The sequence below is a fragment of the Uranotaenia lowii genome, chromosome 2 (genome assembly GCF_029784155.1).
Source record: "Uranotaenia lowii strain MFRU-FL chromosome 2, ASM2978415v1, whole genome shotgun sequence".
Classification (NCBI taxonomy): domain Eukaryota; kingdom Metazoa; phylum Arthropoda; class Insecta; order Diptera; family Culicidae; genus Uranotaenia; species Uranotaenia lowii.
In genome coordinates this window covers 407,728,398-407,755,189 of record NC_073692.1, presented here as the reverse complement: position 1 = coordinate 407,755,189, position 26,792 = coordinate 407,728,398, and the positions used below count along the sequence as shown (strand labels likewise).

At 28.8% G+C, this 26,792-nt stretch overlaps 1 protein-coding gene across 1 annotated transcript in view; it reads right to left on the bottom strand.

Annotated features, from left to right (window-relative positions):
- Positions 1-2,215: 2,215 nt before the first annotated feature.
- LOC129749271 (atypical protein kinase C-like) overlaps positions 2,216-26,792 on the bottom strand; it is a 113,468-nt gene continuing 88,891 nt past the window's right edge. Inside the window, exon 4 of the mRNA XM_055744212.1 lies at positions 2,216-3,957. Coding sequence (XP_055600187.1) covers positions 3,878-3,957 — 80 coding nt within the window. The 3' untranslated portion in view covers positions 2,216-3,877. The remainder of the gene's footprint in view (positions 3,958-26,792) is intronic.

The window sequence follows — 26,792 nt, the reverse complement described above, 5'->3', positions numbered from 1 at the left end:
AATTAGTGGTCTCTTTCTGGTTGATGCGGAAGCTGGTCTCCTTCTCTTCCTTCCAACATGCATCACAACATTTCTACAATCGTCCCAAAACAGCAAATGCAGTAGACTGCCACCAGCTGCAGCGACAACAAATTTTGACAAACTTTTTCTGGCAGCAACAATTGCAACACAGCGAGTTTTCAAAAAGGGCTGTAAGGATTCAACGTTCTGAGGCTGATTATATTTTTCAAGTCAACTACACAAAATTACACAAAGAAAAATGAGAAATGAATTTGACATTTCAATTTTATTTCACTTATTTATATATTACACTTAGATATATTTCTTCTAAACTGATATTTTTTTGCTAATAATACTCTCCACTTTCATCTAACAGGCAAGGTTGCCGAAATTCACAGAATATTGAGCAAATTTTCATCACGGATTCTGTGTCACGGAACACAGAATTTTAAAATATTCACATTTCCAAAATTATACTTTTTTCACCAATATGAAATTTAGATTTCTCACTTTGAATTAAAAGAGTATGCTAATTGATGTTTCCCAACTAAAATGTAAATAAAACCCGATTTTTAGCAACCTCTCTCTCATTTTAACTCTGCTCTTCGATTAAACATCTTTTCTTTCCATTTTGATTCACATTTTTATTACTTACTCTCTGTTAATTATTCTATTGAATTTACTCCCTGTTTTATTTTACTCCACTTTTCACTCTCTGTTTGTTATACAGCTCTTTTATTTTCATTCATGTTTTAGTTTTTAGTTCAGGTTTTCCCCCATTTTTTCCTCTTAAATTTTTGTTTTTTTTTTCTATTGCTTTCTTTCTACTTTTTTGTTTTATTCACTTCTCTTTTTATCTTCTACCTTCTTTTTTTCTTCTTCCATCTATTTTCTCTCTTCTCGATTCTCTTCTATCTTCTCTTTTTTCCTCTCCCTACTCTATTTTTCCTCTCGCATATAATTTTTATACTATCATCTCTTTCTTTTTCTGTTTTCACGTCCTCGTTTTTCTCTTTTTTCCTTTATATTTTTCTCTTTGTTATTTCCTTTTTTATGCTTTTCAAATTCTCGAAAAGAAAAAAAATTCTTCCCTCTTTTTTCCTCTCTTTTTTCCTCTCTTTTTCCTCTCTTTTTTTCCTTTTTTTTACCTCTCCATTTTCCTCTTTTTTTTCTATTTTCCTATTTTTATTTCTCTCTTTTTTCTTCTCTTTTTTCCTCTACTTTTTCCTCTCTTTTTACTTCATTTTTAAACACTCCTTTTTCCTCTATTTATACCTCTCTTTTTACCTCTATTTTTTCCTCTATTTTTCACCTCTTTTTTCCTCTCTTTTTCCCTCTCTTTTTCCCTCTCTTTTTCCTTCTTTTTCTTCCTACCTTTTTTCTTCTCTTTTTTCCTCTCATTTTCCTCTCTTTCCTCTCTCTTCTCTCCTTTCTTTCTCCTCTCTTTTTCCTCTCTCTTTTTCCCTCTCTTTTTCTCCTCTTTTTTCCTCTTTTTTATCCTTTTCTTTTTTCCTCTCTTTTTTCCTCTCTTTTTTCCTCTGCTTTTTCTTCTCTTTTTTCCTCTCTTTTTTCCTTTCTTATTTCATCTCATTTTTCCTCTCTTTTTTCCTCTCATTTTTCCTCTCTATTTTCCTCTCTTTTTCCCTTCTTTTTCTGCTTTCCTCTCTTTATTGCTCTCTTTTTCTCTGTTTTTTCCTCTCATATTTTTTCTCTTTTTTCTCTCTTTTTCCTCTTTTTTTCTTCTCTTTTTTCCTCTCCTCTTTTTTCTATCTTTTTTCAATCTTTTTTCTATCTTTTTCAATCCTTTTTCTATCTTTTTCATATTTTTATTCTTTTTTTTTCTATTGTTCTGCTATCTTTTCTCAATCTTTTTCCTACCTTGTATTTCTAAATTTTTCCTTCTATTTTTTCTATCTTTTTTTTATCCTATTTTTATCTTGATTCGATATTTTTTCTAATCTTTTTCTATCATTTTTCCTTCATTTTTAACTTTTTCTATTTTTTTTTCAATCTTCCTTTTATCTGTTTTCTAATTTTTTTCTGTTTTTTTTTATCTATAGGTATTTTTTTTTATTTCTATCTTTTTTCTATTCTCGCTTCTTTTTTTCAATTTTTTTTTCAAAATTTCTCTATCTTTTCTCTATTTTTCTATTTTTCTATCTTTTTTCTTTCATTTTTATATCTCTTTTCCTCTCATTTTTCTATATTTTTTCTATCTTTTTTTTATCTTTTTTTTCTATCTTTTTTTCTATGTTTATTAAAAAAAAATCAATTATGGAACATTTGTCCCATTATACGTATCCTGGCCCTTAAAATTTGTCCAAAGCTTTACAAGATCCGCTAAAATTCACATTAAAACACAAACAAACTTTCACTATAGCTTAAAAATTGTTGAAAATGGATGGATCTGATTTTTTTTTCTTGAAAAAGTCTGACGGTAGATAAACGAGAAACTATCGGCACTCAACCGACTGTAAACTAGTTTCTAGAAATTGTTGTTCTGCCAGATCGTTTTCTTGTTTCTGGAACGGTAAAACTAGCTAACAGATGAAAACCCGTTCAGCTGAATCACCTTGCGAATTCCTTTTCGTCGAAAAACGTCAGCAAAGTAAACTATCCGTTCAGGTCGAAATTTCCTTCCCCGGCCAAGATAGGTACACATTGTTGCATCGAACAATTTCACAAGAAGAGGGAAAAGCGTCCTGGACCAGCTGGTTGCCGTTTTGGGAAATTTCTTTTCCGAAGAATTTCGCCCATAGCAAACAGCAACAAAGAAAGGCGGGTATCGTTTCACTCGAAGTTTAAAACTATTCCCTGTGTTTTCTCTTTGGGTTACGGACAAAAGTTGATAATGAGAATCGCTGGTTCAATCGACGTCTCGGTTTGAAAGGAATAGTTTAACGAATCATGGATTGGAAACTGCTAGATTGCAGTAAAGTGAAAACAGCTTTTTACTGTCTTTTAAAGTTTAGATTCGATGAAAAAAAAAATCAAATTTAAATAATCTTTATTATAGGGTACTGGATTTTTTGGGCGGAAACCAACATTCAGTTCGATTGTAGCATAAATGTATGATTTCTGATTTTTAACGTTTCGGTTATCCAATAACATCTTTTTCAAGGGCATCACATTAAAAACAAAATACTTCAATAAAAGCTGTTGATTATTGGGACATAATATCAAAATTAAATTTGTTTTCCACCACTGTCTTCCTGGTGACATTAATCAACATTAGAACTTCTTTAATTCAATTCTGATGTTTAACTTCGCCATTTCCAAGATGCCGGAAACTTTCCCGTACAAGAGAACAAAACATCCAATGATTGTTTTATTTTATCTACTTCTGTCCTCCCATTCAATGTTCCAAACAATAAAATTCTTGCCCCCACCCTTCTTTTCTACGGAGCCATTTAGAGGGCTCGCGTGAAACCACCACCCCTAAAAAGCGAAAAAAAAGGATAAAACATCCGTTAAGATCAATTTCCCCAACTAGCTCGAATAAACACAGTCAGTCGAAGTACAATGTCATACCAGCTTCAGGCAATGTCGTGCACCAATTCTTCTATGGGTAGACAGCTATACACATTTATTTACTCTAGTCTAGGTGTAGTAAAAGTTTTCCTTATTTCGCTAGAATAAAACGAGCAAATGGGTAATGGTGGCGACTCCTGAGAAATCTTCCTTTTTCTATTAGTTTTCTGTTGTGTAGCTGCTGCTGCTGTTTCGATGTTAAAGTTTGCCGTCGTCATCGAATAGTACAAAAAGGGTATTGGGGAATGTAGAACGGAGGGGGGTTCCTTTTATTTCAACTGATCGTAATTACTTGGATGTTATGCTCTGTTCTCGGAATTCTTGAAGCTGTTTCCTTCGAATACCTCTACATAGACCAACCTGTATAACTTAAAAGGTACTTACGATTTTGGCACTGTCTGCAGGCTAGATACAACAATGACTCACCTGGAAAGATAGATAGAAAGAAAAGGAGACAAATAAATACGGATCCATTAGAATTGATTATCAATGCAGTGGTAATGCATTTTTGAAACGGGATGCTACTACAACCAGCATTTTCGGAAGGATAAGTCTGAGGGATTAGTTGTTTATCGCCGTGGGAACGATACAATGATACCATATTCATAAGAAAATCGTTCTTTTAGATCTAGATAATTCGGTTAAGAAGTTCTTACTGCTATTCAAAATTAATAATACTAACAGACGTCCAAAAGTTGTCATATTTGTTAAACTCGCAGAATCAAATGAGTAAACATGTAAACATGTTTAACTTATCGACTCAGCATTGATAACTTACAATACAAAAACCATATGATTCAGATTTCATAAAAATTCAATTTAACAGTTCAACTTCTGCGTATGAATGGAATAAAAAAATCAAGCATTTCCAAAGAAAAAAAATTATACCTTTAAAGGTGGCCAGAACAAATACTAATTAGAAAAACAAATTCTACGAAATAAAAAAACAGAGTTAAAAAATATTGTTTTAAACATAATAAAACTCGGAAAAGTGAAAGAAAATTTAAAAAATAAACACCAAAACCACATTTGGAAGGCAAAAACTACAATTACAAAAGTCGAAAAAGATTTTAAAAAAAAACAAAGCGATCAAACCTGATTAAAATAACAAAATTTTTGAAAAGTCAGTAAGTACTTTCATTGACAAATATTTCATCTATATTTAAAAAAAAAAGAACGAACATAAGATTGTGACGCTGGTGACAAATTAAAAAAAAAAACATAAAATTATAAAAAATTACCTAAAAAAATTTATTACAATCCTTACAAAAAATTAGAAAAAAATTACGATAATAACACAAATAAATAAATGACAAAATCAAACATTAGCATGCATATTAGACTGCCCAGTGAGTTTTGAAATGTACAATCATTTTGGTTATTTTTAAACTATTTTTGTGTTTAGTTACTTTTGTCAAAAAACGAAAACATAAAAAAAATAAAATCAAAATTTTATGTTTTCGTTTTGTTCGTAATTTCAATCATTCTAGCCATAGCTTTTTTTTTGTTTTTTTTTCTGTTTAATTTCTGTATTTGTCTCATGTTTTTCTTGTTTTTTTTTACATTGTCTTAAAGTACTGTAAGGTTCATTTTTGTTATTTATTTTATTCCCTTTGTTTCTTTGTTTTTGTTTGGAAATTCAATTATTTTTTTTAATTAAGTACATTTTTAATATGTTTTTAATTTCAATTGTTTTTGATTTTAAGTTAATTTTTTTAGTAAATTTATTTATTCTTCATTTATATATTTTTGTTAAATATTTTGATTTTAGTTCGATTTTAAATTGTTTATTTTTTGTATTGGGCTTTATATTTTAACGTTTTATAATTTTTTTTTTATTTTCTTTGTCCTTCTTCTTGTTTTTTTTATGTCCTTTTTTGATTTTTTTTTGTCAATAATTGTAGTTTTTTTTGTCCTAATTTGTTATTTTTGTCGTTGCTTTTTTCTGTCTTCTCCTGTTGTTTCCTTTGTCTATTTTTGTTGTTTTTTTGGCCTGTTTTGTTGTTTATTTGTCCTGTATTGTATTATTTTATTTTTTGAAACATTTTATATTCTTTGATTGTATCAATTTTTTTTTCCTATATGATTTCTTTTTGTTTTTCCCCCTTTTTTCCTAAATGCTCTTTCTTAAGTTTTTTTTCTCCTTTTTTTGTTGACTGTTCTTTCTTGGGTTTTTTGTTAGTAGTCCTTTTTTAGATTTTTTTAAATATTTTTTCGTTAATTTGCTATTTTTCTTTTAATTTGTTTATTTTCCTTTTTTTTTTGTTCTTAATCCCTTTTTTGTTCCTTTTCCTTTTTTCAATCTTTTTCCTTTATTTTTTGTTTTTATTCACTTTATTATGTTTTTATTTTCATTTTTCTGTTTTTTTTTTCTTATTTTGATTTTTTTTCCTTTTTAGTTCTTAAAATTTGAACTTTGCTCGCCTTTTGTTCTAATTAATCCTTTTCGATTTTTTTTCCATTTTTGTATTTTTTTTCCTTTTGTGTATTTTTTCATATTTTCTTTTTTTTTTGTATTGTTTTCCTTTTTATTGGTTTTTTCCTTTTATAGTGTTTTTTTTTCTTTTTTATGTAATTTTTTTTCCATTTTTTTTGTTTTTTCTTCTTATTTGTTTTTTCCCCTTTTTTTGTTTCTATGCCTTTTATTGTATTTATTCCTTTCATTGTTTTATTTCTTTAATTGCTTTTTTTTCTTTTTTTTTTACTCTCATTTTTATTGTTTTTCTACTTTTTTAATTTCTTACTCAATTTCACTTGTTCTCCATTTCTTTTTGTCCTCATTTTTCGTAACTTTTTCTACTTCTCTGTTTTCTCCCCTTTTTTTGATATTTTTCATTTTTTCCATTTTGTTATTCTAGTTTTTATATCTTCTTTCTTCTTTTTTATATTTGTTTCTCCTTTTTTTTGTTTTTGTCCATGTTTTGGTTTTTTTCTCCTTTTTTGTTTTTTTTGTCTCCTATTTTTTGAGTTTTTTATCTCCTTTTTTTCTCATTTTTTTGTTTTTATTTTCCGTTTTTTTGTTTTTTTTTTTATTTATTTTTGTATTATTTTCCTTTTTTTTCTTTTTTTCTATTTATCCTTTTTTTTTCTTTTTTTTCTTTTTTCTTTTTTCTCTTTTTTTTCTTTTTTTTCTTTTTTCTTTTTTTTTCTTTTTTTTTCTTCTTTTTTTTCTTTTTTTTCTTTTTTTTATTTTTTTTCTTTTTATCCTTCTTTTATCCTTCTTTTATCCTTCTTTTATCCTTCTTTTATCCTTCTTTTATCCTTCTTTTATCCTTCTTTTATCCTTCTTTTATCCTTCTTTTATCCTTCTTTTATCCTTCTTTTATCCTTCTTTTATCCTTCTTTTATCCTTCTTTTATCCTTCTTTTATCCTTCTTTTATCCTTCTTTTATCCTTCTTTTATCCTTCTTTTATCCTTCTTTTATCCTTCTTTTATCCTTCTTTTATCCTTCTTTTATCCTTCTTTTATCCTTCTTTTATCCTTCTTTTATCCTTCTTTTTTTTCATTTTTTTTCTTTTTATCCTCCTTTTTTCTACATTTTTTTTTTGTTTTCGTTCTCGCTTTTTTTCTCTATTTTTTTTTGTTTTTTTAACCTTTTATGTTTTTTTTCCTTTTTTCTGGTTTTTGCTTTTTTCTTTTTTTTCTGGTTTTTTGATTTTCTTCTCCTTTTTTCTCCTTTTTCTGTTTTTTTCTCCATTTTTGTGTTTTTTTCTCGTTTTTTGTCTTTTTTTCTTTTTTTATGTATTTTTCTCCGTTTTATGATTTTTCTCCTTATTTTTTTTTCTCCAGTTTTTTAGTAAATTTCCCCTTTTTTTTGTTTTCTTTCTTCTTTTTGTTGTTTTTTTCTATACTTTTTTCTCTTTTTTTCGGTTTTTTTTTTTGTTTTTTTTTTGTTTTTTCCCCTTTTTTGTTAATTTTTGTTTCTTTCTTCTTTTTTTCCCCTTTTTTTCTTTTTTTCCCCTTTTTTCTTTTTTTTCTCCATTTTTCTTTTTTTCTCCATTTTTCTTTTTTTAATCTTTTTTCTTATTTCTCCTTTTTTTCTTTTTTTCTCCTTATTACTTTTTCTCTCCTTTTTTCTTTTTTCTTAACTTTTTTTCTTTTATCCTCCTTTTTGTCTATTTTTCTCCTTTTTTTTGTTTTTTTCTCCTTTTTTTGTTTTTTTCCTCCTTTTTTTTTGTTTTTTTCTCCCTTTTTTTGTTTATTTTTTCTCCTTTTTTTTGTTTTTTTTCTCCTTTTTTTTTGTTTTTTTTCTCATTTTTTTTTTGTGTTTTTTTGTTTATTCTTATCTTTTTTTTTGTTTTTTCTCTTTTTTTTTGTTTTTTCCTCATTTTTTGTTTTTTTTTCTCCTTTTTTTGTTGTTTTTCTCCTTTTTTTTGTTTTTTTCTCTCCTTTTTTTTGTTTTTTAATCTCCTTTTTTTGTTTTTTTTTCTCTTTTTTTCTCTTTTTTTTGTTTTTTTTCTCTTTTTTATGTTTTTTTGTCTCTTTTTTTTGTTATTTTTCTCTTTTTTTTTGTTTTTTTTTCTCTTTTTTTGTTTTTTTTTCTCTTTTTTTTTCTCTTTTTACTCTTTTACCTCTTTTTTTCTCTTTTTTTTCTTTTTTTTTCTTTTTTTCTTTTTTTTCTTTTTTTCCTTTTTTTCTCTTTTTTTTCTCTTTTTTTTCTCTTTTTTTTTGTTTTTTTTTCCTTTTTTTCCTAATTTTGTTTTTCATTTTTTGTGAAAAGGTTATTTTTTTTGTTAATTGTCCTCCCTCTGGTTGTTTTTTTTTTTGTAAATTTTCCTCTCTGGGGTTTTTTTAGTTTATTTTGTCCATTTCGTCCATTGTTTTTGTTTTCTGTCTTTTTATTGTGAATTTTTTTTTTCCTTTTAGTTTTCTGTCATTTGGTTTTTCTATTCAATTTCGTATGTCCTTTTTTGTTTTATTTTTGTTTATTTGTTTGTTTTTTTTTTTTTGTTTTTTTATCAGTTTATCAGATTGGTAAAATCATTTATATTTTTTATTATTTAAATTCTAAATATGTTTATCATGATCTGCTTTCGTCATTTACTCATTATTTATTCTTTAAATTGTTATTGTTTCTACCATGATCTACTATCGTCATTATTAAAATTATGGTTGTCAATTTGAAAATTTTATCATATCAGTCATTTTTTCCACTTTTATTATTTTTCCTGTGTTATAACTTTGAAAAAAAGTTGAAATGATTGGGTTAGAAAAGTAAACAAAAAATGAAACTTGTTAAAAGAAGAAAAAATACAAATGAAGGAAATCTCTGACTTTTGACCACAAACTGAATCGAGAGATAACTCCAAAAATTGCGCAGAGAAAGTTTAAACATATTCACAAAAATATCTTAGAGATGAAAAGGAGTTTGCCCATAATATTATTCTAATGATTTGTATTTTTGTGTGATCCAATAAATTTGTATTTATGTGTGAGGTTTTGTGAAGATGAGCTAGGAAATCGCAAAATTTGTTTATTTTAAAGGAAGTGATTTCTGGAAAATTGCTGTTATTTCTTCATATTTTGGAATTCTAAGAACATTTTTGTTCTCAATCAATTACAAACATCCTCCAGCATCCAATGGACAACGTGTGATAGAAAATCGTATTGGGATAAGTCAACATATTCGAAAATTTATAAAAACTTTGATAAGTAATAATATTCATTTTATTCGAATGAAAAAGATAATATTTTACTGAATCAGTAGGTACTTGAACTACTAATTTATAAAAAAAAAATACCATAGTTAAGAGTCCTCCCGTTTGTGCTGTATCATAATAAAAGTAAGTTTGGAAAAAAATCATTTGTTTTATCTTTGTTTCAATTCACAGTCCATAAAATTGTTTACGATGTATAATTTGGCATGCATTTCAACTATAGAAATATATCTGCAAATCCAACATTTTTGGATACCCATCTGACCTTTCCCAAAGGAAAATAAGACTAAATCACCTTTTCTGAGGCAGCAGAAAAAAATGTATCGAAAGAAGAGATGACCCTAAGATGGCTCCTAAACCGCTACCTCAGATTATGATATGAATGTGATCAATAAATTATGTTTTATGTTGCGAACGTGCGTTTCCAGGAAATTCTGAGCACAGAAAAACAAAGTGGCAGGGGAAGACATTCTTCGAAAATCCTCACCCGAACGAGATTGTGGGATAAAAAGAAATATAGCTAGTACCCGATAGGAAGCACATAATTTGTGGCCCATCATGTTTGAAGGACCCCATACGAAGATGAAATGGGTGTGTGAATCTGATTTGATTTTGCATCATAAAAACAGGTGTCCAGTATCCTGTTCGATGTTTATACGCTCCAGGATTCTTTATTTTTGGCATGAGCATAATTCATTTGTTCCATCATTCAGACAGCGTCTCTAGGGGGATAAAGGTGTTTCTGGAGTATTTTGTGGAAAAATTGTATAAATCAGCAAATTTCTCCAACTGGAGAGTTTTGGACATGTTTTGCAACCTGATTTACAATATTTCTGGATTTTCCCAGAAAAAAAACTTCAAATAATATTTCCACATGTTCAGCGTAAACGATGTGTGGGAAAAGATAGAACCGGTAACCGACTTTGGTTTCACCTTTAACCTAAAGAGGAGGTAGCAATCTGGAATGATACGTTTTGCTAGATAGTGAATTGAGAAGAACGAGAAAAAAACGTTGAATACCTTCCACATTTTATCAACTCAGATCACGTGCCAGGCTCTCAATAAATGGAAGGAACTAGATATTATAGAGAAGAAGCCCAAAAAAAACAAAACGAGAGACACACACAAGCCATGTCCACTGACTAAATCGACGACGCCCGCCAGGTCATGGTGCAAGTGCTGCATCTTTTCGCATTTTACTCTGTTATCTAAGGTAAGGTAAAGGGTGTTTTATAGGATAAAAGTCTTAAAAATGTGTTTCAGAAAGGCAAAAATTAAGGACAAGTTTTCTAACCCTTGAGAAACACCCAAAATTTTTAATCCAAAAGCACGTGAGAATTTAACCATATCTGAACAACTTTGAAACAAGATGGTTTGTTTGGCAACTTTTATTTTTGGTAAACATTCATGCGAACCAATGACTTTCTTGCACCAACAACTGTGAGCCAAGCATCTCTGGTTAGTTTAAACAAACGAACAAAAAAGGAGAAACTAAATTCGAAGAAAAATGTATTCACCCTGCCTCGAATGGCGGTGTCGTATTCGTCGTCGTGGTATCTTCCATGTGCCATAACCCCCAAAGTTTGGTTCGGTTGATGCTGCTGCATCCGACGAGACCAGACGAGAATACTAATATTTGCAACTGTATAACAACATCAACTGGGAAAAAAGTTGAAGGAGAAAAAAATCCCAAACTGCATTGAAGCAATATGTTGTGAAACCGAGGAAGCCGTTTCCAGCAGGTCTAGCTAAACTTTCCCCCCTAGAAGTCAAGAGAGATGTCCTTCGGTAGAGGAAACGTCGTGGGTAGCTGGATGAAGACTCAAATTTCCAAATATTTCCTTTCGTTTAGGAAAACGGTGACTTTTTTCCCTGACAAAAATGCACATGCGGTATTTGATATTTTTTTCCTGGGAAAACCCGGAAGCGGAAGACATCCCGATTGGGGAGATATGTGTGCAGCTTTTCTGAATTTCTTCCGTTCGATAAAACGAGGAAGCAACCTAACCTCCAAAATCATACTCGGATTGTGATGCAATATTTTGAAACGATTTTTCCTTCCCCGGAAACTGTCGGTATATTTAGGTAGAAGTAAACCGGGAAAAACGCATTATGCCAGTTATGACAATCGAACTTGAGCGTAGGAACCTCGATTGCACAACACAGAAAATGGTTTCGGCAGATGTTTAACGTGGGCTCAAGTAGTGGGGAAACATCCGGAACGAAACGGAACCGGAAGACCTGCTTGTGCTGCTCCGAGATGATGTCGTTTGTGTGTCATAAGTGGGTGCATTTTGGCGAGTTATTCAAGTGGAATGCAAAATACCCGACCAAATGCGATTGCATCCGTTTTGGAGAACACCTATTTTGACAGCGTGGTAGTCTCTAGGACTATCCACTAAGTGCTGCCGTTTTCGGGGAATAATCTTTTTATGACGAAGTGCTGTTTATGCCAATGTTTATTGCACCGGAAATGTTAATCATTGCCGCAAAAGATGAAAACAACCTTCAAAGTCAACCACAAATATAAAAAGCACAAGAAAATAGTTTCAGATTTAAATATTCTCAAACATTAAATAATACTTAATTTTTGTCAGCCCTCACGTAAAATTTACAATCCTGAACAGATCAAACATTCGTTAAATTGAGAAAATATGTTAGAAATGTGCAAAATGTTAGTAATGACTTATCAAATTTTGTTAAAATTTTTTGAGTGATCAATTTTTTTCGAATGTCTTTAGTCAACTCTTCGGTTTTGTATCTGAATACACAAAAACAATCAGTAAGAAAATTTGTGAATGATTTTTTTTCCCAACTGATAAAAAAAAAGAGTCAAGTTCCGGAATCAAAACCTTGATAGCTGATATCGTTTTTTTTTTTGGTGTGCCAGAAGGTCCAATTCCAAATACCAGGTCATTTGGTTAACTCTTTGGAGTCACTTATGTTTTTATGAAAATTTAAAACTATTTGATCTAGCGGAACTGCAAAATCCTCTTTTTTTGTTCTACCTTAAGCTTGCGCGATTGCCCGGTTTTATCTAGGTTTGCGTATTTGCGAAATCGAACAAAAAACAACAAATTGAGTCGAATTTTTTTTTTTTTTTGATTTATGCGTCCAAAACGAAAATTTTATGTTTTAAGTTTTATGAAAATAATCATAAAAGGTTTCATGGAAGCCTAAAATACGATTTAAAATCTGCTGAAAAGTATAATAAAAAAAACAAAATTTTATTTTTTTTTGTTGAGTAATTCTTGGGGTTTGACCAAATCTGTCCGGATATTTCCCGGATTTAATTCAACTATTTTGAAATCAAATGCTCGGATTTTGCAAGATTTTCAAATATAAAAACAAAACCTCCCGGATTCGTCCGACCCGGATATATGCTGAAAAAATTCGCACATTTTACGCACAATTTTACGCACATGCACCGATTGCTCTACATGTTTGGTTTTCATAATCTAGATGTAATTTCATTTTCATTCAGAAGACAGTAAAATAATAGAAATTTCGATAAAATCCCTAAATTTAAAAAAAAAAATTTTAAAATTGAAACCCAAAGAAATGTTGAACATCTAAAAAATCAAAAACCTTAGAAAACAAATGAAAACCCTAATCAAAATCGGAAATGCTATTAAAAATATATATTAAAAAAATATGACAATAAAAAAAACCTTAAAAACCAGAAAAGAGTCATTGCATAAAACCAAATCTAAAAAAAAATACATTCTCGAAAAAACTTCCGCCTCAATAAAAGTATTTAAGAAATCTAAAAAAAAAAGGAAAAATTTGAAACTCGTTTAAAAAAAATTAAAATTGAAATAAAAAAACTCAATGAATGACATCAGTGGCTATGATTCATACCACTGCACTAGACCTGAAACTCGTGGGGGAGGTGTATCAATTTTTATCAATGAGAATGTGTCCTCTCATGCCCTTTATAATGAACACAGGGATGAATCAGATTTTTTATTGGTAGCTTTACCAGAACACGCGTTTAATGTTTCTGCTGTTTACAACCCAGGAAGAAATTTTAATAATTTCATGGTTCATTACGATACACTTCTTGCAAAGTATCCTAAAACTATTGTGTTTGGTGATTTCAATATAAATCTACTGAATAAAAAAGATAGCTTATCAATTTCATATCGCAGTTCTATTGAACGAAATGGTTATGTTATTTTAAATCGTATTGACATTAATTATGCCACAAGGCTTTCAAATAGTGTGGCAACTTTAATCGATCATGTAATCACTGATTTAAATGACCGGAGCTTTAATTTTACGCTACTAGAAAGTGACCCAGATCTATCTGATCACAAAACTATAGTGCTTTCGGTTAAAAGCAATTCTATGCCTCAATCTAGACAGACATCCAAAACTGTTTTACAGTATAATCAGATTCAAGAGAATACTCTCAATGTTGATCATGTTACAAATTTTCATGAATTTGTACAACACTATAATAAAGTTATACTCGAAAACACAAAAACCTTACCGATTCTAAAATCACAAAAAATTAAAAAACCTTACATCAACGCTGAAATACTAAATCTAATAGCAAAAAAACGAAAACTGTACCACGCCTCTAGACAAAATCCTATATTTGATTCAGAATACAAAAAAATAAGGAATGATATAAGAAATAAATCCAAATTTCTGAAGAAGCAATATTTTGACAACATGATTATGAATAGCTTACAAAATCCCAAAAAAATGTGGAACAACATCAATCACATTATTTTCAACAAGCAATCATGCCACAACTCCTCTTTTACTATTAATGTAGATGGTGTCTTATCAACTGATGAAACGGCTATTGCTGAACTTTTTAACAATTTCTTCATTAACGTGAGTGACACCATTATGACTGATTGGTTAGAACCTGTTATCGATTTTCATATTCCAGAAATCGAGTTCTCTTTCCGAACCACTTCACAAGCCTATTTATCCAACATAATTGATAATCTCAAGAACAACTCTGCTACTGGTATCGATGGCATATCAACGAAATTTCTAAAGAACTATAAATGCAAATATATTGATAAATATACAGAACTTGTTAATCAGAGCATAAGTTCAAATTCATTTCCAGAAGTTCTGAAATGTGCCAAAGTTGTTCCGGTTTTTAAAAGTGGTGATAAAACAAACGTTACTAATTACAGACCCATTTCTGTTCTTAACGCTCTTTCTAAACCTTTCGAAAGACTTTTGTTCAATCAAATAGAACAGCATTGTACACAACATAATCTAATTAATGCAAATCAATTTGGTTTTGTTCCCAAATCAAACACACTAAGTGCATGTGCAAGCCTAATTAGTAAAATCTCGGAAAGTCTTGATGAAAAAAAGACTGTTGCATGCGTTTTCATTGATATTCGAAAAGCTTTTGATTGTGTGAGTCATCCGATTCTAGTAAAAAAGCTAAAATGCTTTGGCTTCTCAGGAAATGCCAGAAAACTAATTGAATCTTATTTAATTAACAGACAACAAATTGTGATAATAAACTCCAATAAAAGTAGCAGAAAACAAATTAAATACGGTATACCACAAGGTTCTATCTTGGGACCCTTGTTGTTCATTATGTACATAAATGACATTTTTGATAAACCTCTGAAAGGTAAACTACAGCTGTTTGCGGATGATGCAACTCTGTTGTACATAGTGGACAACATCAACATGCTGAAAGAATTCATTTTGCATGACATAAATATCTTGATAACTTTTTTTCACCAAAACCATATGGCTTTGAATTTACAAAAAACAAACTACATTCTTTTCAACTTACAAAAACAATCTCAAAGAGTTCCGATTTGTATAAATGAAATAACGATAGAACAAGTTTCTAAAGTTAAATACCTTGGATTACTGATTGATGAAAACCTTAGATGGAATGAACATATCAGTCAAATAATCTCTAAAGTTACCTCGTTTATTTTCGCACTCAAGAAGATTAGATGTTTAATTTCTGAAAACATAGCTTGGAAAGTGTACTACGCTTACATACACCCGCACCTTGCCTATATGAATAGCATATGGGGATGTGCGGCTTCTGTTCATCTCAAACCTCTTGTTACTTTGCAGAATCGAGCGTTAAAAATTGTGAAGAAACTTCCAATTCTTTTTCCGACGAATCAACTTTACTCTGAAAATGTGCTTCCATTGTACATTTTAAATAAATTTGAAAATTGTATCCTGATTTATAAAATCCTTAATAATATGATCAAAACAAATATAACACCGACTTTTATATCAGAAATTCACTCTTATAATACAAGGAGTAATGCAAATTCCAATTTCTATATCACTAGAAGAAGAACAACAATAGCTTCTAATAGCTTTTTAAATAAAGCCCTAAATTTGTTCAACACTCTACCTCCTGATATAAAGAACATAGTTTGCCTTCCGCTTTTCAAATTCAAACTCAAAAGGTATCTGTTTAATGAAAATCAGCCTAGTAACACCTACCCACCTTGATGAAACCTTACTGTACATAGCTGGTATGACTAGTCGGGGGGTATGGAGTTACCAGGCTTTGCCGAAACCTAAGCAAATTTAAAACGCCTAGCCCTCCCAAGAAACTAGTTATCCACCGAAGCAACGCGAATGCAAGCGCGGTAAATCTTGCCAAAATATGGACTCTTGGGAGATTGGAAACAGGAAATGGTTTCCTAGCTACGCACAACCTGATGTGGGATATTTAAAATACCGCCTTTCCTATCCTCCGTTTCCATTTTCCTTTCCTCTGCCCCTTCCTTTACCCTTTCCTTTACCCGTTTCTTGACTATCCTTCCTATGAGTAGTAGTAATAAGCTTTAGTTATTAAAGATAAAACTAAGCCTTAAGTACACACACGCATTGATTGCTTTATATAAACTGAGTAGCCGACAACAGTTTACGAACTTATACGGTTAATAAAAGCTAAATAAAGTAAAAAAAAAAAAAAAAAACTCCAAATCTCATAAAAAAATCTAAATTAAACAAAAAAAATTAATTTAAAATTCTTAAAAAAATAAAATAAAAAAAAAACAAAAATACATTTCCTTGAAACTTATTTTAAAAAAATAATAAATTTACTTAAAAAACAATCCAGATTGAAAAGTTTTGAATAAGAAGACTGATACAAAAATATGATTTGCACTACTTAAAATTTTGTTTTCCTCCTAGCCACACGAATGTAATGATCTAAAAATAAAACAAATTAAAATTTAAAAAAAATCTGAAAAAAAAATAAAAATCTAAAAAAAATAAAAATCTCATTAAAAAAAAATCAAAAAACACATATACATATTTTAAAAAATTTGAAAATGTAAAAACGTAACAAAATTTAAAAAAAAAATCTAAGAAAAATTTAATTTTTTTTAAAGTCTAAAAAAATCTCAAAAATAAAAAAAATCTAAAATAAACAATAAAGAAATCTAAAATAAACAAAAAAAATCAAATAACACATTTTTGAAAAATTCAAAATCTAAAAAAAATAAACCTGATAAACCTAAAATCAACAAATTTAAAAAAATAACCAAAAAAAATGAAAACAAAATACTCAATAAAAATTAAAAAAAAAACTCAAAAAAAAATAATAAAAAAACTCAAAAAAAAATAAAAAAAACTCAAAAAAAAATAATAAAAAAACTCAAAAAAAAAATTAATAAAAAATTAAAAATTAATAAATAATTCAAAATCTTTAAAAAAAACCAAAATCTCAAAAAAAAAATCAAAATCTACTCAAAGTAAAATCTAGATCTCAAAACAAACTTCTTTAAACTACTAAAAAATTAAAAAAATAAAGTAAAAAAAAATCCAAAAAAGTACAAATAATAAAGAAAAATAAAAGAAATATATAAATCTCAAGAATCTAAAAACTAAAAAAATTAATCGAAAATAAAAATTAAAAACCTTTTTGAAAAAAAATACTATCTTAAAAAATCTAAATTAAAAAAGCTTTTTTAAAATTTTGAAAACCTCAACAGACAATAATGATTAAAAAACAAAAATAAACTCAAATAAAACTAAAAAATTCAAAAATAAAATCAATAACCTCGAGATCGAAAAAAAACGACTCAATTGTTTTTCGACGAGTTCAGTCAAGAAAAATCTTAAAAAGATTTTTATTTCTTCATCCGATGTTTCGGCTTTTACTTTGCCTTTTTGAAGGAGTTGAACCTGTTAGTTTTAATTGTCTTACATGTTTTTTAATTCTGTTAAACTGTCCAATCGAGAAAAATACGTTCAGTTGTTCAGATTTTTGAGTTTTGAATGAGAAAACTGATACAAAAATATGATTGGCACTACTTTATTTTCTTCCGACTAGCCACAATGATGTACCGGTCTAAAAAAATTAAATTAAAAGAATGAAAATCTTATAAAAACCGTCAAACAATAAAAATAAAAATTAAAAACTAAAATAAAAATAAAGTTAAATCTAAATATAAAAAATTAAAAAAATACTAAAATCTAAAAAAATTTAATCTCAAAAAAACAAAATAAAAAGAATTAAAACAAAATCTACAAAAATCCTCAAAATAAAAAAAAACTGAAACATAATTGAACATAAATTCAAAAATACAAAAACTCTCAAAAATTGAAAATATATTTAAACAAAAAAATGAAAATCTATAATGCAAAATCTTTAAAAAAATATCTCAAAAAAAAATAATTTAAAAACCAGAAAAAAAATCCTTGAATGAAAAAATCTCAAAAAAAATGCATTCTCTAAAAAACTAAGCCTCAAAATACAAATGTAAAAATAAAAGTGTTAATACATATCAAACTAAAAAAAATCTAAGAAAAAATAAAAATCTACAATAATAAATTTAAAAAAAATGAAAAAAAGAAAAATCAAAAAAGCGAAATAAAAAAAATCTAAAAAAAAAAACAAAAGGGAATAAAAATCCAAATGAAATAGCATCTTCACCAAAAAAAATCGAAAAAAACCAATAATACAAAAAATACAAGAAAATAAAAATAAAAAAAATAAATAAAATCTAAAAAATATAAATTTGAAAATCAAAACTAAAAAAAAATGAAAATGAAACAAAAAATGATCAAAATCTAGAGAAATTAAAAATCTAAGAAAATATAAATTTATATAAAAATTAATTTAAAAAAATAAGGCCGGAACAAATCTCAAATCCTTCTTTTGTCACTCGGAGTTGGAACATCGCGAGAGGGGGGGGGGACAATAAAAAATAATGCGAAAAACAAATAAATTGGAATAAATTGCACGGAAGCTTGTGTGCAAAAAATTGCATACTATATCGTTGCGCAAAACCTATAAATCAAGTAATATTTTATCAGATAATTCAATCAAATCAAGAAAACAAAAGGTGAAATAACTCCCATCTTCCTCCCATTTGTTTTTTGGTCTTGTAATCTTTCAGATATTGAAATTTTTTATCAAAATTTACATAAATTACTTCAAACTTTATTTTCCCCGCCCTTCGGGTTTTTGGAAATTTCGAAGGGGGGGGGGGGGGGATGACAAAAGAAGAAATTGATATTTGCTCCAGCCTAACTTAAAAAAACATAAATAAACAAAAATTAAAATCTTTAAAACAATGAAAATTTAAAAAAAAAAATTGAAAAATAATACAAAAAGAATAAAAATAAATGAAATAAAAAATACATTTAAAAAAAAATTAAAAACTAAATCCAATAAAAATGTAAAAAGAAATCTTAAAAACATGCAAATCTGAAAAAATTAAAAATTTCAAAAACAATATCTTTTTAAAATTCTAGTAAAAGAATAAAATCTAAAAAAAACTTAAAAAGTCTTCAAAAATAAAAAAAAAAGCAAAAAATTAAAAACTTAAAATATGAAAATATAAAAGTCTAAAAAAAACTCAATCAAATCAAAATCTCAAAAAATTTAAAATCTCAAAAAAATTAAAATCTAAAAAAAAAACCCCAATAAATTTAAGTCTACAAAAATTAAAATAAAAAAAAAATCTTTATAAAAAAAATTATATTAGTAAAAAAAATAATCTTAATAAAAAAAATAAAATAAAAATCTAAAAAAAAATCCTAAAAAATCAAAAATTTTAATTAAAAGAAAATATAAAAAAAACAAAACATAAAAATCAAAAATCAATTTAAAAAACGTTAAACAAATCGAAAAAAAAATAAAAATTTAAAAAAATAAAATCTGAAAAAATGAGAATTGAAAAAAGTAAAAACGGGTATTTGAAAATGGAAACCCGCTGGCCACCCTGTATTTTGCAAATTCAACAATTTTAACTTTTCAATGATTTTTACTTTTTTCAATTCTTATTTTTTTCATATTTTATTTTTTTAAATTTTTATTTTTTTTTCGATTTGTAAACTGTTTAATATTTTTTACAAGATTTATTGACCGAACAAATAGACATTTTGTTATATTTTTATGTGAAAGTGTGTGAAAATTTTTAGTGAATCAATTTTGTAACTCGAAAGTTATTCACAACTGCAAATCATCATCAAAGCAAAGGTTGCTTTGGTTTGCATCATTTGGTGAGGAATTTCCAATTTATTTTTTCCATATTCGCTCTTCACGTTTTTTTCTCTCAATGTCAGCAAGGTTTTATGATTTCTTAATACAACACAACTCTACAGGAAAAATTTAGGAAAACACATCAGAATGCTTACATCAGAATGAAACGAACTCAAAATACAAAACTAATAATTCCCATGATGCAAAACACCAGCATTGGCCGTATTAATTATTTCCAAATTTACCAATGTGCCTTCTTGTTCAGACACTATTACTATAGGGTAGAATACAAAAAGTTTTATGAAGGCCCATTTTATTTAAATCTACTCTACGTCACTTACATATATTTTTAGCCAATAATGGAAATTACCAGTATTTTGGCTTAACAACATTTCATAAAATAATTGAAATTGGATGCAATGATTTATTTAGGACGTGTCTGATTATTTGGCCTTGTCTGACTGTAATAATCACCTTTCAAGGTCTCAAAAGACCTTGAAAGGTTTATGTTCTACTAATTTTTTTTTTTGTTCTTCTTTACTTTCAAGAGCGAGTAAAGGCGCTATATCCTTGGTCGATGACCAGAAATGATGGAACACGGAAATCTAAAACAGTTATAGAGTTAAATTTTAATGATTGAAAATGTTAATGTTTAATGCAAACTTTTGCCTTGTTTAATGATTTCTGTGTTTAAAATAACTCATTTCCAGCCGCTGAATGATGGGTCACTTCATTGGTTCAATAATCTACAAGGAGCACTTTTTAGCGTGCTTCCAACGAAATGCCCCTCGGAGCGTATGGTACTGGTGGTCCACGCTTCTTCTTTCCCCTTGTTCCTGACATCTCAGCGTTCTCTGCTCCACGGTAGGCCCGACCATTTTATGTTTTTAATTATTTTAATGTTTCTATGTTAACATAATTAAAAGCATGAACAAAGACAAGAAGAATAATAACATGTTTTTATTATTCTTCGGGACTCAGACTTAAGTTCTGGCTGTGGAAGTACGATTAGTGATTAGTGATTAGTGAAAGTTATTCACAACTGCAAAATTTGCGGTGAGACTTATTGGATTTCGCACCGATAATAAAGCGTTTGAATGTTGAAATGTAAAAGGGTAGGAAAATAATTCCAGTATTCCATTCGTTCAACGAAAATTGTCACCTTCGTCTTAGTCTTTGACAAAAAGTTTTTCCAGATTTGACAACTGTTTTTTTAATAGGAATATTCATGATTTTTATAATTTGAATTTTTTTGGATGTCATCTTGGAATCTTGAAGTACAGCATTGCATCATTTTGAAACCACATTATGATATCATGTGATAAATCTAAGTTGACCTTCTAGATCTCTGTATCTAAGAGATTTCAAAGTTCGTTCAACTAATCAGAACCAACTAATCAGTTTTGTCAACAAAACAGTTGTGGATTCAAAGTTTTCTTAAATATTCAAATTTATCGTGAGGAAAATATATTCTCCGAAACATTTAAGGTTAGATTTTTCGTGAAAATAATTAAACTAAATATAAAATCCAAATATTTCGTCAGGAACGAAAATCCCATATTCATCTCTTCAAATGAAAGCTGCAACACCAAAAGGGCTGGAAAATTATATATTGTGCCTAATATTCGATGATACAGGTGATAATTTTTATTTAGAATTCTCATGTAGAAGTTTACTATACATTAATTGAAAACCTGGTAAAATTTTAATGCTATAATTTGATTTCTCTAGGGAAGCTATCAAATTATAAATGTGCATTTTAAAAGGGGTTCTCAATCTCAAAAAATGAAATTTATGAAAATCGCAAGAATAAACCAAATTTCAAACAAATTTAAAAATTTCGAACTAGTATATTCAGCTAAATGAACAAGGTTATTTTGTGCTGTAAATGTATTTCACTTTTAAAGTCGGACTTGAAAAGTTGAACTCAAATTCTGAAATACCAACTTAGTATTGAAATTCTGATCCATACATGTCGATATTAGTTTCAAAATTTTATTGGAAATCCGAACTTTGAGTTCAAATTTTGAATTCTAACCCTAAGATTTAAACTTAGAATTCTGAATATGGATATGTGATTTCGAATGTTATTTGAATAATTATTTCCGAATTCATAGTATCTACTGTGTACTGGTTAATAAATTATGGATTTAGATTATTAGTTTCTTAGTTTTGGTTTTATTTCTGTTATAAAATGAGTAGATATGTTAAATCCAGATAATGAGTCTGAATTTAAAATCTCAAGCTTAGTTATATTTTTACATTTTCAAATTTGATTTTGAGTTTTGACACAGAGAACTTAACTCGATCTTCTTTATTCTATGTTCTGAATCAAATCTGTATTCAGAATCTAAATTTGAAATATCATACTGAGCCTAAATTTCAAATAAAATTTTTCTATATCAATTCTGAATCCAATATTGGGATTCTGAAATTTTAATTTCGAACAATTCGGGCTTTAATTTCTAACATTCGGTGGAAAAACGAACAATGAAGAATGGAAACACGCATAAAGTTTTCGCATTTCGTATTTTCATCAAAGAAATACAATAAATGTCTATGTCAAACTTTTAATAAAAATTTACTCTTGATTAACTTCAACCTTTTCTATACGTAGGATTTGTATTGAAAAAGTGATTTGCACTACATAAGATTTTTTCCCGGTTTTGTTGTCAAATTCCCGGTTATTTCCCGGTTTTCCTGGTGCTATTTTCAATTCCCGGTTTTTCCCGGTTTTCTCGGTTCGCTGGCCACCCTGAAAATAGAAATCTTGAAAACAAACAGGAAATTTCTATAAACAATATCTAAAAATAAAAATATCAAATAAAAATTAAAAATTTTAAAAGAAATAAAAAATCTCAAAACAAATAAGATTTTTTTTTAAAAATCCAAATTTTGCCAAAAAAATGTAAAAGGAATAACAAAATGTGCATAAAATGCGAGAATGAAACACGAAAAAATAAAACCCCCAAATCTGAAAGATTCAATATCTTCAAAATAATTTTTTTTGAAAATCATGAAAAAAACAATCTATTGTAATGAATAAAGAAATGTATCAATATTTTTTTTAACCCTTTAATGCATGACTTTTTTTAAATGAGAATGGCAGCTATTGGTTCAGTGAAATAATAACATTTTAATTCGAATAACACAACACAACACAACAAGTCGTTATTTTGAGTATTATAAAAGTTATGGCCAATCAAAGTTGATAAATAATTATTGAAATTCTCAATTAATTTCAATACGATTTTTCCAATTTCTTCCTAACCTTGTCAATTGGGTGCAGGAAGGTGTTTCTGATTGATTGAGATTAAAAAATTTGTTAGAATTTGAAAATCTGGAAAAATAACAACGATTTTCCAAAAACTACTTTTTTCGAAAAAAATAAATAAATTTGATGTTTGCAAAATTTTTGCATAATTTGTTTGATATCTTACACATACATTGAAATTTCGTAATTAAACTACCATGGACTGATTTCTTTTAATCTCAAGAATATTTTTTGTGAATACATCACTCAAAAAGTTCCACGCGTTTTCGAGATATTTGGATTTTGATTAGTGTTGTTCTAAAACAACACTTTGCATTAAAGGGTTAAATAAAAAAAATACTTAAGAAAGGGAAATTGACAGTTGCAATAAATAGAAAGAAAATAAGAGTAGAAAATGTTCTACAGGGAAAATATCAAACGCTAAGGAGAAACTGTTAAGGAGAATACTGTGGGAGCATCATCGAATACATTCGCAACTGACTAAGAAGGGTTTTGTAAGAAATGGTTTCAATTGATTTTTTCAAGGTTTAAAAAAATGTGTCTAGTTTTTGGGTTGGTTTGATTTGATAGCCGTTTTAGGTGTCTATTTTTAAAAAAGTCCCGGAGCTTTATTGTCACCATGTTTATTTTATTTTTATAATTTCGCTTGTATGGAAGATAAAATTTCGTATGATTCTGTTAACTGTTTTTTCGCGCCATTCAGCCGATTTAGATTAAGATAAGATGCAAGCATCGAATTTTTCATCCATTCTACAAAATCTAATGTCATTTCAACACAATAAATTTTTCTTAACACCGTTCCAAAACTCGAAAACTTCCGCCGAATTTCTTCAGTTAATTGCATAGACCAATTTCATCAATAGGACCCAAAGGACTCGTGAAATCCATCGGTTTGTTAGAAGGAAGCAGAGAAATTATTCGAAATATGAAGAATCGCCAGGACAAGACGAAAAACAAACAAAAAACAGTTTCCGCCATTAGATTTACAAGGAGGTGTGACAAAGCAGCTTCCTAATATAGTGAATTGAATTCAAATGACTCCATCAGTTAATGGGCTTTCAGGGAGTCCTTTCGTGTCTTCAAAACGCTCCACAACTTCTACTCGAACTCAACGGTTTCCATCTACACGATGTGAAAATGACTGACAGCAAATGCCCCTGATTGGTTTCTCCTTTGCTGATGAAAATGGGTAGATAGGAAGGCTGGAGATTCGATGGAATTGATACCCATACCTCCAGGAGGAAAAGAAAGACGAGGAAGATTGAGAAAAACGATACAATATTTGCCGTGCCGTTTTCTTTTTTTTCCTGTTCTACGTTTTTCCCATCACTCTGATGCTAGCCTGTTGTGTAACAAAATAAATAATTCATTTGGTAATTTCTCCCAACTAGTTTGACTTTGTAAGATCCCGGTGCTCTGGTTGTCTATTCAGTCTTTTCGTTGCTTCCTACTACGGAAAGCTGCCGATGAGAAGTGTTCTACCTTCATCGGAATGGGTTTTGCTAGGGTTCCTTTTTTTTTGGAATAATCTCAGAAAAAATCCCCATCCTATTTTTTGAAGTTGGTCTAGCTTAGAAAAAAATCGTGTCCAGAAAACACACCCCCAAGAAAATGAACAAAACATCCCCAATCATGACACATTAAAAGATGCTGTTCGGTCGCTAACATGCTTTTTTAAATAACCTGCAAAACCGTGTCCGGTAAACTTTTGCTTCTTGTGTCAGCTACAAGGAGAAAAATGGAGCTACCCTGACTGACCGCTACCAGGTTTTAGTAGCAGAAGCTTGTAGAAATAGGAAAAATGTCGGTGGAAGAACAAAATGGAACGAAACGAACTTCTGTTCCAGAAAGGAAACTGATGCCTGCATTATCTTCATTTCAGCAAATTAACTTTTCTCTATTCAGTCGTTTTTTTTTGTCTTCCTCCCAATTGCATCATCGCCTCGAAACAAGTTGTTCTCTGAATAGTTCGTTTTTTTTTCGATCAACCGCTCCCTTCTACTTACGTTGATGGAGGTACCATTTTCCCCAAACCGTCCTTTTGTCGTGTATTTTCTTCTCAGCTCCAACTGTGAAGATTCTAAGACTACATAAGTCCGCTTGTCCGTAAGACGTGGATGTTCACTTCTTTACCTTGAGAATGTTTCACCACACTTGTTTGGCGATGCTCCTGAGACTTCAAGAATCCAGGAACGTAAATTTCGACTCATCGTCAGCAGCAGCAACCACAAGTAAAACTTTTCCCGATGCAACTATTTCGTGTCAGTCGATGGCGAATTAAATAAAGTTACTATATCGAGGGTGCGCTAAATGGTAAAGTGAACCTGTAGCTTACAGCAACTAGTTCTAGTTGAGGGAGATCGTTTCACGTTGAAGACTATTTTCAATTTTCGTCATCGTAAGACGTAAATGATAGATGCATCATTCTGAACACATGGACCTAACATGATTTTTTAAGAATTTATAAAAAAAAATAGAATCCAGACTTAAACCACTAGCAAAAAGGAATTTTAACACTTTCCATTTAAACTTTTGTCGAAAAAGAATACACCTAGAACAAATCAAAATCGATTTTTTTCACAAGGTTGTTACCGTAAAGAATCAGTCATTGGAAATCGTTGAATTGATTTTTTTTTGTAAATGTGTAAACATTTCAGCAAAAACGTGTATTCTAACAAAACGGTTAGTAAATAAAAATACGTCAATGAATAACTAAACAATAATGTAAAACGACAGAAATTACAAATATAAAAAAAGTAAAATTATTGAAAATTGTCATAAATCAACGAAAAAAAACTCAAATGACAATAACAATGGTTTGTTTAAAAAAAACAGTTTAGGAAACAACCGTTTGACTTGGGCACAGTTCGATTTTGGCAACACATTATGTTCGGGATTGTTGCCAAAATAGAAAGGAGTGGAAATTTTACATTACAATTTCAAAATATTTTTTGTCTGTTTTTATATTTTGATCAATGGATGTTATGTCTTTGGATTTTAAAGTTTTTTTCATAAAGTTTTTTTATTTTTTTTTTGTTTTAATTTATATTTTTCTTGTTTTAATTAAAATTTCTTTTTGATTTCAACATTTTCAAAAAAAATTTTTTATTTATTTTTTTTTATTGTAGCTTAAATATTGGGTATGTTGAGCTTTTTTGTGCTTTCATTTTTATTGCTTTTGGTTTACAAAATTTTTCTATCTTAAGAAACAATTCAATTTCTTAAAATTTCTTTTAATAATTATTTTAATATTTTTTAAATACAATTTTTGTTGTTTTGATTCTGTTTTTTTTTAATTTTTTAAGCGTTTTTGTATTAATTTTATTTTTCTTTGCTTTTCCTTGTTTTCGTTTATTTTTTGTTTTGATTAGATTTTTTGGCTTTTTGTATGGGAGAGTGGGGTATCTTGGCCACTTTTTTTCTTTGTTTCATAACTTCTTTATTAAAAAAGATAAAAAGAAAAAAAATAAATGGAAAGGTTTTCTACATTTTTGAGGTATCACCCCACCCACAATGGAAATTGGTTGTGTTTGTGTGACCTGTTTATGTTTCATCAAAAATTCCTTTTCCACGTGAAAGAACATGACAAAACCAAGATCATAAGCGTATGAGCATATTTTTGTTATGTACTTTAGGACTACCACGGATGCAATTTTGCGGGTGCTTGTTTAATTATGTAAGTACATTTTTCTAGGCTAGTTTCATAAAAGAAGCACATGAAACGTACATAAGTCAACAACATATAGAAAAACATGCTTACGCAAAGCGACAACGATGACAGTTGGATTGGGATTTTTATCTCAACACACAGCTGAGATATTTGAATTGGCCCACGTTTCCTCATAGCCCACGTAACCCCACTCT